The 10,956-nt window shown below is 35.6% G+C and overlaps 1 protein-coding gene across 5 annotated transcripts in view; it reads left to right on the forward strand.

Annotated features, from left to right (window-relative positions):
* The window catches only part of Mbnl3 (muscleblind-like splicing regulator 3), a 105,903-nt gene extending 95,181 nt beyond the window's left edge, over nt 1–10,722 (forward strand). For all 5 annotated transcript variants that reach the window (XM_005401212.2, XM_005401210.2, XM_005401211.2 and 2 more), the window contains one exon: nt 2,761–10,722. In XM_005401212.2, the coding sequence (XP_005401269.1) occupies nt 2,761–2,772 (12 nt within the window). In that variant the 3' untranslated portion in view covers nt 2,773–10,722. The remainder of the gene's footprint in view (nt 1–2,760) is intronic.
* Nucleotides 10,723–10,956: the final 234 nt, after the last annotated feature.

Here is a 10,956-nt window from a genome sequence, read left to right on the forward strand (position 1 = left end):
TCCGGTACCGGGAACCGAACTCACGACCTTGCACTTGCCAGGCAGGCGCTTTGCCGCTGAGCTAAATCCCCAGCCCCTATGATCAGATGTTATTCATGATATCCTATATCCATTATTAGTGCCACACCAATCCTCAAATGCATATACTGTACTAAATATTTATGAAGTTCTTCTTCATTGGTGAAGAGGAGAATTTATTTTACTTTACTGCCAGTTTTGGTTATTGTGTTTGAACTTTGACTTGTACTATCATCACCTTTACTTTCAGATCCACTGGAAAGAAAGCAAGACATCATATTTCTTTCCAAGGCACAGATATACTTATCATTACCAGTGATTGCATTGGAAATTCCCTTTCGTATAGACATTAGGTGTGCTTGCATTGCTTTTTCATGTGCTGTAGGTATTGCAGGCAGAGGCCCAGGGAAATTAGAAGTTTTGAGGGAGTCTTGCAATTGCAAGGCAATACATACAATAGTTAGTGAATAATATTATGACCGTCCTGCCTCATTAAAGTTCTAACCGCACCCACAGAATGCAAGTTCCTCTGCTGTTTAAAATATGAGCAAAATAACTGTGAAGCACACAGAGCCTTAATTCACTGGGGGAGCAAGCCACACTCTGATCTGTGCTTTGCAAAATTAACTCAGTGAATGGTTAGTATGTCTAGAATTTCCTGTGAAATTTATTATGGTTATTGAGTACCATGTCTAAGCAGCAAACAAATTAAACAGAATCTCAATACACTTTTTATCTAAAATCTTTCTTACTGTTGTAGATACCCCAGTTAAAAATAGATGAACTCAACAGCATCATGTTTGTTTCACAAATGCAGAAGATACCAGTAGGTCAGTTTAAGTATTAATATGAGTAATATAGGTTACATCTTCTAGTTAGGCAATTGTGTTCGCTAAAGGCTTGTATTTTCATTAGTAGGCATTGCTCATAACTTACAGCTTAACTTACACATCCTAAAATGTCTGAATTAAAATGTGAGAGCAAATATATATGTTAAACTATGGAAATGACAGCAGTACTGTATTTTCCCAGTGAGCTTACAAATTCCGAAACATTTCTCTATTGTCAAGGATGTAGTATTTATTAGTCAAAATGCACAAATCACTTTGAATTTTAAGTCTAACATTTTACAGCTTTATTTTTTTAGTGAAGTACAATACTTCTGTCACGATTTGACTGAGATGATTACGTTAAAGACAGTAAGAATTATGCCTTTCCTGTGATACTGCACAAAATGCTTTTATTGTCTGCAGCATTATGTTGCTTCCTGTGTAAGTCAAACAGATTTGCTGCAGCTGTTTTGAAATTTTTTAGTGACATAATTACCAATTTAATCATTATTTTCATTTGAATCATGCTTTTGAAAAATTTTTGTTATTGGATTTTCTCCCTTCCTCTTTGACCTCTCTTTGCTTGGTCCAAGGCCCATACTAGCACACATTTAATTTGAGCACCCACTTGGAATTGTGTCTTTTGAAGCACTTAAGACTTCCATGTATCTTAATTCTAGGGATTTATTAAATAAGAGTACCAACTCTGAATTTCACACATTACTTATTGAAAGTTGCCAAGTTATTACACCTACAATGTCTCTGTGACTTGGTTGGAGGAGGTAGCAGTTGTGTTCCCTGTTGGGCTTGTCCCCCAGATCCCAGCTAACCCTTTGGTGCTGCTAAGTACAAGGCCCAGAACTCTATCTTGGACACAGTCGATAGCCAACTGATATAAATAGGTCCTCTACATCATACGGAATGTTTTAAAAAGATATGTTTTAGTATGTGGAATAATGGAAGAAACAAACTATGAGTTGTAATGGGTTACAGGAGTGTCATTTGGGATGGTGGCAACTTGGGAACGGCATTAAACATGAGAATGTAGGTTTTACCAACATTTGCTTGACTTTCACAGGCTGCTGCACACCAAGGTAAACAAAAGTCATCAAATGTAATTAACTTTCCGCCCAAGGGGAAATGTGATTGTATTTTGCTGGTCCATTAGAAAATTTAGCCAGCATTTGGCAGAAAATAATCACTTCAATTTGTAACAGGTGTTGAAAATTTTTAAAGATCAAAAATATAATTTTGTACAATGCTATCTATATAGCTCACTTAGACTATTTCTGCATGGCTTTAAAACTTTCAGCGAAAAAGTGTAAGTTTTCATGTTACTGGCATATTTCAAAGTGTTTTCTCAATATATGCCTGTTAGAGGAGACGAGACTATGGGTGGGTGAACAGCAAAATGTTTCTGAGTTGTTTTGAAAATGCCTTAAACAATGGAATGGATCTCTGTTAGGGAATTTCTCCACATTAGCTCTTCAGTAGGAGCGTCCCTTAAATCAGTAGTGGCGAACCCATGACACTCACGTTATTGTGTTTTTCTCTTAAGACAGATGATAATATGGAGTTGTTTTTTCTAAACTAAAACTCAGCATTGAAGTTTAATTGCAGTATTGGCACTTTGCAATAAATAAGTGGGCTCGGGGGGGTTGCAGTTTGGCACTCGGTCTCTAAAAGGTTCGCCATCACTGCATAGATTTATCAAAATTATATGGCTCTGCAGTGATTATCTCCATCAGTCCCATTTCCACAGATGTCAAATCTGAAATTCAGAATGGGGAATATTCTGGGATCGTTCCTTCTCAGAACTGGAACAAGAACCAGTCACCTGCCTCCTAGTTTAATAACCCGTCAAAATTTCTCACTCTTTCTTTCTTTTTTTTTTTTTTTCCTTTCATTTCAGTCGAAATTCTGAACAGCAGAGTTACGGAGTATCGGGATCTCTCCATGAGAACCTCCATATGGCCTTTCTATATATATTCTCATATGTCCTCTTCTAGCAACACAACAATAAGCATGGTGCAGTCAATATATTAAACAAAGTGAACGTGTCAGCCAACAAATCTAAATGAAAACAAAGCATTAAAATCGGTGGAGATGTTAAATCCGAATTAGAAAAATAACTACCATCTATCTCATTTGAATTATTAGGTAGAACACGATCATAAAACGTTGTGATTTTTTTTCCTGTAATCATTATGCTAAACAAATTTCCACAGTGTGCTATTGGCTTACTGTACATTTTGGTGGCTAAATGTTCATCTGTTTTTGAAGTGTTACCTTACTGTATTGTTTACAGGACATTCTGTTGAATTGATTTAGAATGTAATAGATATATCCAGTACCATTTTCCCCAAGGTGGTATTGTTTTGGGTTGGGGTGGGTTTAGTTTTCATATATGATAGTGTTTTGCTGTGTGGCGTTCGATACAAATTAAAATATTATTAGTAGGGAACAGAAGTTTATGTGCTTGAAAAACATGGCAGGTTCATGTTAATGTGATCTCTTTAGAATATTTCTGTAGGTTTCTTGGGGCACACATTTACAATGCCTCACTTTTGAATGTGCACAGAATCTGTTCATAAATACGCATGTGTATAATTTGTATCTGCAGATCTAACCTTGCATAATTCAATAAAGTTACTAGGATTTTTGCGAGAGGGAAATAACTAGCCATACAAAGTAGAGAATTTCTTAAAATCTTAACTCTTAATACACTCCTCTTAACTAGCTTGAAAAAAATTCACTTCTTAATGATTTTTCCGACATTTCTACTAAAAATTATGTAAAGTTACCACTACATGGTTGTGATTCTCAAGAATACTATCTCCTACGTTGAGTGTCTAAAATTGAGCCATTTGTCATCTTCACCTGCAAAAGCGGTACTTGGGGGCTTAAAAGTGTGCTAATTGCAGGTTATAAATCAAACAGAAATGGGGAGGTAGAGATAGTTTTTACATATTAGTGGAAAGTGTGTAAAACCTTTGCCATGTAACCTTTTACACAAGTGTCATTTTCCAAATGCAAATGGCTGTAGCTCTTAGACTATTCTTTAAACAATAAGATGCAATCTAGCACAAGTCAGTCAGGGTGAAAGAGAACTGATTCTAAATGAGGCCTTTCCTCCTCAAATGGACAATCTTTTCTATTGATCACAGAGGGAACCTGAGTGCAGGTTTGGGAAATGGCAGGGACGAGGGCAGGGAGGCATTTAAAATTACCTTTTGATTTATGCAAAAGAGCTGGAAAAGATGTCCGCATTGTGCTTCAGTGTCACCAAATTGCCAATTCCGTTAAACACTTCAGTGAAGGAGCAAGTGCCTGCGATATATGACAAGCTTCTCCCTGTCCAAACTTCAACATCAGAATCTTTTACATCAAAACTAAGCCTCTTTTTTCACTTGTTTAGATTCATTTGCCTTTATGGCTGTTTACAATAGGGTAGATTAGTACTCTTTGGTTAATATAGAGAGACTGTACTACACAGAGGTGAGCTGAATTCTCATTAATACTTAGGAAATAATTAAACATGAGTAAAATAGCAATTAATTTCTGTGCTCTTTATTACATCTCCATTCTATTCAGTTATTATACAGTAGTAGAAACATAAAATTTTGTTCAGATTTAGATTTAATATTTTCTACTGAATGTATGCTCTCCCCCTGGAAAATATAAAACCATCCGATTGGATACAGAGAAAAGGGTTGTTTTTCTCCTTCATGAAGATGACCAATAAAGAGAAAATCTGATTTAGGATACCTTAAGCCGGCTGGTAGGTTTGAGTTCCAAAACAATGGAATTAGCAAAAACTTGTGATCATTGATAAAACTGAAACTGAAGACCACGTGACTTCCCCAGAGCTAAGGACCGCTGTGAGACCCAGAACGATCTCCGGACTCCAAGTGTAAATCTTTCTCATGATGTGCTTCAGAGCATTTGAGACTCCATCTCAAAGCATTTGGCCCAGAACACAAAAGTGTAACATTATCTCCAGTAGTTGGTATCTATTGGTCTTCATTATCAGTCCAAATCCTGCTCAACTGTGATTTCTAAACAGTCTTACTTGTATCGAGCCACTATCATCTTTAAACAGTGTTGCCTGCAGTTAGAGATTAGAATTTGTTCTTTTACCCGGAACTCTTTGAACCACTTGTTTTTCTCTTTCCTGACATCTTAACATTGCTGGAGAAGAAACTAGGGTATGCCCTTTGGAGATGCCTTGTGTGTGGAGCTGAGTTTTGTGTAGTGTTGGTGCCTCTCCAGAAGGGCAGATTTGACTGCATGAATCCAGGAAGGATGCCCCTGAACTAGTCTAGATGTATTCCTTAATGGAGATGGGAACTTTTTCTGTAAAATGAACTTTTGTGTAGTTTGACATTTTTGATGCAACATACTATCTCATTTAACTTTTTAAACTTTTGACAAAGATGTACATAGACCTAAAGTACAGCTATTTTCATGTTGCTGTAAGCACTGGAAGACTAATAATGACTTATTTTTAGTAAAAGATTGAGGAAGGAACATTCAGGGTAGTTTTATTTTGAGTGCCACCATTTTCTAAATGATTGGCATTTTAAAAGTTGCTATATAAATGAATTTAAGGAAAGAAAGCTCAAAGCCCTAAAGTTTTGATCAAATTCAACAGTTTTGAGAAAATGAAAGTTTAAGATAGCACTCTTCAGTTGTGCAAGGACTTATTCAAATTATCTTTATTCAAGAAAAGACACGATTGGTAAGTCATTAGACTATAAATTTCCAGTTAAAAAGATAAGTCACAAAATAATCAGTGACTCTAAGCAAAATTTACTGAATGCATTGTATATACAAAATTCTAATCACTTATAATTCTTAGCTAAAATTTTATAATCTGTATTTTACAAGGGCCTCTACTTTTATTTATCCAAAATTATTGTTCTGTCCATTCTTCTCAGCCTTTTGCAAACATATGCAAGAGTGCCGAAACTTGAATAAGACGGGTCTTATATACTGAAAAATAATCTAAAAGTTATCTTTTAAGAGGGTTTTAATAGTATCAATTTTTTACAAAAAGCACTATGTGACCATAATGAAAGTATATTTTAAAAGAGGATTAAGATTAAATTAAGATAAATGGATTCATAAAAATTGTTATTTAAATACAGTATTTACTTTTGCAATTGGAGCATGATTCCATAACCAGCGGTTGCACTTCATTTCACTTTTCTAGATTAGACTTTAATTTGTAGCTAATCATGAAAGCCACCTCCCCCCATTCCATCGAGCCGTCACCGTCAGTTTCTGATCATGCTAAAAGCACTTGGATCTGGCCATGAGTGTTACCCTACAGTACAAGGCTGTGTTCTGTAGTGGGAGCCCTCAGCTCACCCGCTCTCCAATTTGGGCGGATGCCAGTGCCTCATCCCTGCCCTCAGCAGGTAATAAGTGGAATTACATCTTCGATCAGCTTTTAATGGCCTGACCAGTAAGCATAGTGATGTCTAATAAGGAACATTTATGTTACATTTTTTCAAGAGAGGAGGGAAGCCTCGGGGCTTCTTGGAATGTTATTTGGCCCCTTTTTCCCCTTTTGGAGTCGATGAGGGTGCCCTTAAGTAAAGCACAGCCATGAGTTTTCAGAGTTCTTTCAGTCTCTAGGGTGGGAAGGCGTACACAGAATGATGAGAAACTGAGGCACTCATTCTTATCTTTTATACATTTTACATACATTGAAATAGAAATGAAGAAAAATTATGGGGGGTTCTGATTTTCAACATTCTGATTAAGCAGAGTGATAGTGGCCTAATTTTATCAGTACCTGCCAAAGGCAATAATCAGCATGCAAAAGAACACACCAAAAATTTTTGCCAACTTAGTTGATAGCCTAATCAAATTGTAAATATAACTACAAATCTAGAGTCAGCACCAGCTCAGTCACTGGTGCCGTCTTTTCATTTTTCTTCTGAGATTTTAAGGTTTTTATTTTATGACTTTTTATATCTCTAAGTAACTAATAAATTTAAGAATTTAATTTTGAAGGAGAGTTAGAGAAAGTTTATATGTTTTATTTTACTACATATATTCAGCCTACCTAGTTAGATTCTAAACTGACACTAAAGCATGGCAGATATAGATGACAGTCCATAACTACTCTATACAGATCACAGTTTAAGAACAAATTTAACTTTATACAAAAATAATAATTATTGACTAACTATATTTAGTTGTTGCTTTGGCAACGAAACTACAACATGGCTACCTTTTAGACATTTGTGTGTGCGTGTGTGGAAATTTTATTTGTAAACTATCTGTGGTTCGTGACAGTATAAGCATGTAGATGATATAGCTCAAAACTCAGAAAACAGATATGGTTGAATATTTTAATCCCTAAGTCACATGTGAAAGCTGAATTTGTGTCCTGTGACTTTTTGGTCAAAAAGTTTACAACTCATGGATTCTAGAAGCAGGCTTATAGTTTGTAGACTTTGTTGTGTGGATAGGGTTATTCCACAGTATTTTGACTTCAAAATAAAATACATATTATATATACACACACATATATAAAATCATTAACTTTTTCATAACTTTGTTTATTGAAAATTACACCATATGACATATCTGTAGTGGCAACAATTCTTTTTCTGAAATTATGTGTACAAATATTCATGAGGATTAAAACATGACTAAACATATTTTGAAATTAATTCATATTTGTAAAACCATATGTAAAGATACTGTGGAATGGCCCCTGAACAGTGTTTAAGAGACATATGCTGCGGCTACCTGATTGTCAAAGTTAGGGTGCGGACGTGTGAGACACACCTTTTTTGCACTTGTGTACATAGTCCATGAAAGCAATCCTCGGAGCTTTTTTTTAATATAAGAAGACTGTGATAATAGTGTTAAAGTCAGTAAGAGAAAGTTATTCCTAAGGCTTTGAAAGGAAGGTTTTTTTCTTTTTGCTCTAAGACATATAAAGCATTATGTTGCTTTGCTGTTGTGGAGGTTTTCTAGTTAGCTACATCTTACTGGGACAGAAAATTGGTTACGGGTAACTGGTCAACATTAGCTAACAACACTAAACAATAGTAGAAGTACTTCTTTTAGGAAGACCACTAGCAAAGATTATTTGCTTTTTAAGTCAATCCCCACTTTACACACACACACACACACACACACACACACACACACAAACACACACCTACCAGGTAGGTTGTGGTAGAGGTTTTCTTTTTTTTAGTGACTACAAGCAGTGAAATACCCTGTAAATTGCAAGATAGCTATTTTCATCATGATGAATTCTGATTTCATCTTTTCACAGAAATTTATCATTATGTGATATCAGTTAGCATGTGTATCAATTGCTATGTATTCAAGTGACATTTCAAATATTAATGTTGACCTCTACTCCTACTTTAAGATGCAGAACCCCAAAACAAATTGGCAACCATTGCAAGGTTTCATTTCCTTGTTAAGTATAGCTGGTATAGGGAAGTTTGCTCATTTGAGGGAAGGAAACATGCTCCTCGCACAACTTTAGCAACAGCTTTATTTACATTGTATGTGTTCAGTGCGAGCTGTTTCTGACCCCCCTTACCAAATTTCAGAGTACTACTTCACTGTGCCACTTGAGCCTCCCAATAGTTTGTTTAAATAAAACAGAAGAGAAGGAGCCAAAATCTTACATAATGCAGGAGCTAGAAGAGAATGCTTCAATCTGACCGCCTCTACCAGTTTTAGCTCCACACCATCTACAGATAGCCATGGAAGTTTCTTGTCCTCAAGCAATGAGGCCTACGAAGGGTTGAGGGTAGAAAGATTAAGGGACAGATCACCACAGGTACTTGGAGTCCATTGCATCTTGAGGCATGTAGCTCTCACCCTGGAAAAGGACAGTATTCTGATGTTAGAAGATCTGGTATTGGAACATTGCTATCTATTTTGCTAGGTCTCTCAGAGACAGAACTATAGGGCTGGAGGGTGTGACTCAGTGATTGTATGTTTGCTACCATGTGTGAGACCCTTATTATACTCCCAGAGAGAGAGACAGGCAGACAGACAAAGCCAGAAAGCAATCCAAGCCTTATAGTTGTCCAATAACTCAGGGCCATTTGGCTAGAAATTTTTTCTCCCATCACTTTATAATCACTTAGTGTCCATGATACAACAAACAGCCTGACAATCGGACCAGCATTTCCAGTGATATAAACTGTAAACATTCTTCCACTGTGTAGTTAGGAACCCCTAACTTCAACCTTAGTGCCAACATAGTTTTCCAATTTAACCCATTTCCTTGTGTTTGGATTTCCTGGTGAATCTGGAAGCCGGGAAAAGAATATATGTTCATAATGGTAGTAGAGACATGAGATTTGTTCTGTTTCGCAGTGCTGGGGATTGAACCTAGGACCTCATGCATGCTAAGCAAGTGTTTTACCACTGAGTTACGTTCCCAGCCCGAGATGTGAGATTTGAAGTCAACAAGAATCATGTACGAAATAGTAGGAGTGACAGCCCTTGGCTCTCAGTCTTTGGAACCTAACACATTCATATAGAGCCAAAATTCATATGTATCGCTGTTGGATGGCTCTGAAGCCCCGGCGATACATGCATGATTGTCTCACTGCGTGGCTTGGGACAGTCCTATCAGGTGATAGAAGCTAGAGGAAACATGTAAACATAGTGACTGTGTTTAAATACGTAAAACAAGTGGGTGTGTGCAGTATAACAAAGACATGTAATTTAGACCAAAAAAAAATCTGTTAAGATATAGCTTGAGTAATTCATATCGGTTCCAGCTCTTCAATTTGTCCTTGCCTGCAGGGAATTTCTTATTAATACCTAAAAGCTGGAATATTACAAGAAATTTTATCTTTATATAGAACTCTTCCTCAATTATTGTATACCTAAAATAAGTGTGTATCACTATGAAATAAGTTACGACTCTTTGTAGAAAATGAGAAAACCCTTATTAGTCATCTACATCATGTTATTTTTTTTAAAATACCTTTGTAACAAGACCTAAAGTAACACAACTATTATATATAAGCTTTTTCCTCCCAAATACACAATTTAAAGATTTATCTCTCATAGAACTGCTTAGTTCCAAAGCTTTATTTCTGTATACAGATGTTATTTGTTAGTGATGGAAACCAAATTATTTTGTTGCTGTGTCTTTTGTGTCCAGCAGTTGAAGGAATGATGCAATCATCACATCATTAGATTCTAAGAATGCCCTTTTCCAAAAATATTCCCTTTTATTTTTATTGTTGCTGCTTAAATTCATACAAAATGAGCCATTTGTTTCCAAATTCAAGGATTTAAATTATATATATATATATATATATACACATTAATTGTGTTTTGGTTTTGAGGTCAGGTCTCTGTGTTGATCAGGATGGTCTGAAACTCCTGGGTTCAAACAGTCCTCCCTCTGGATTAGTTGGATATACAGGTGTGTGCTTCTATGCCTAGCTATAAATTAAAATTTTTTTTAAATGAAGGGTTATTCCTAAATGTACGCTTTAAGGGTTAACTGTATTGCACTCATATAATAACAATCTGGACTGTAGAAACCTGGGGGACTATTTTGAGAAGAAAAAAAATGTAAACGTACCTATAATAAAGTGTTTAGCCCTGTACAAAAACTATGGATTTAAATAATGATCAGAATATTTTACAAATAAAAAACATTCCCTTTATATCATCATATTTTGCCTGAAAAATTCAATAGCTCATTTCCTCAACTGCAGATATGTTGATTTTTGTTTTTTTTTTCCAAGTTCTAGTGGTGTAGTGCTTGTCCATGTTTAGAAGTGTGCATTTTGTAACTCATTTTAGTATGCTACTTTTATGTTTAATTTTGTTCTTTTAATAAAGTATATAAGTTTCATGTTTCTGTCTTTTTTATGAATCCATATTCATATATTGAGCTCAATTAAGAGCTATTCATATCCTAGCATATTAATCCTAATATTTTGAAATTTTAGTATAAATTTAAATTTGTGATTTGGTTCAGTGTTATACTTCATACCCAGAGTAAGTTTACTTCCAAATATTTCCATTATTTTGAATTTGGTAAACTATATATCCCTTGCGTTAGATGTATTATTCGTATAAGATTGAA

The sequence above is a fragment of the Chinchilla lanigera genome, unplaced genomic scaffold, assembly GCF_000276665.1.
Source record: "Chinchilla lanigera isolate Chin_1 unplaced genomic scaffold, ChiLan1.0 scaffold00072, whole genome shotgun sequence".
NCBI lineage: Eukaryota > Metazoa > Chordata > Mammalia > Rodentia > Chinchillidae > Chinchilla > Chinchilla lanigera.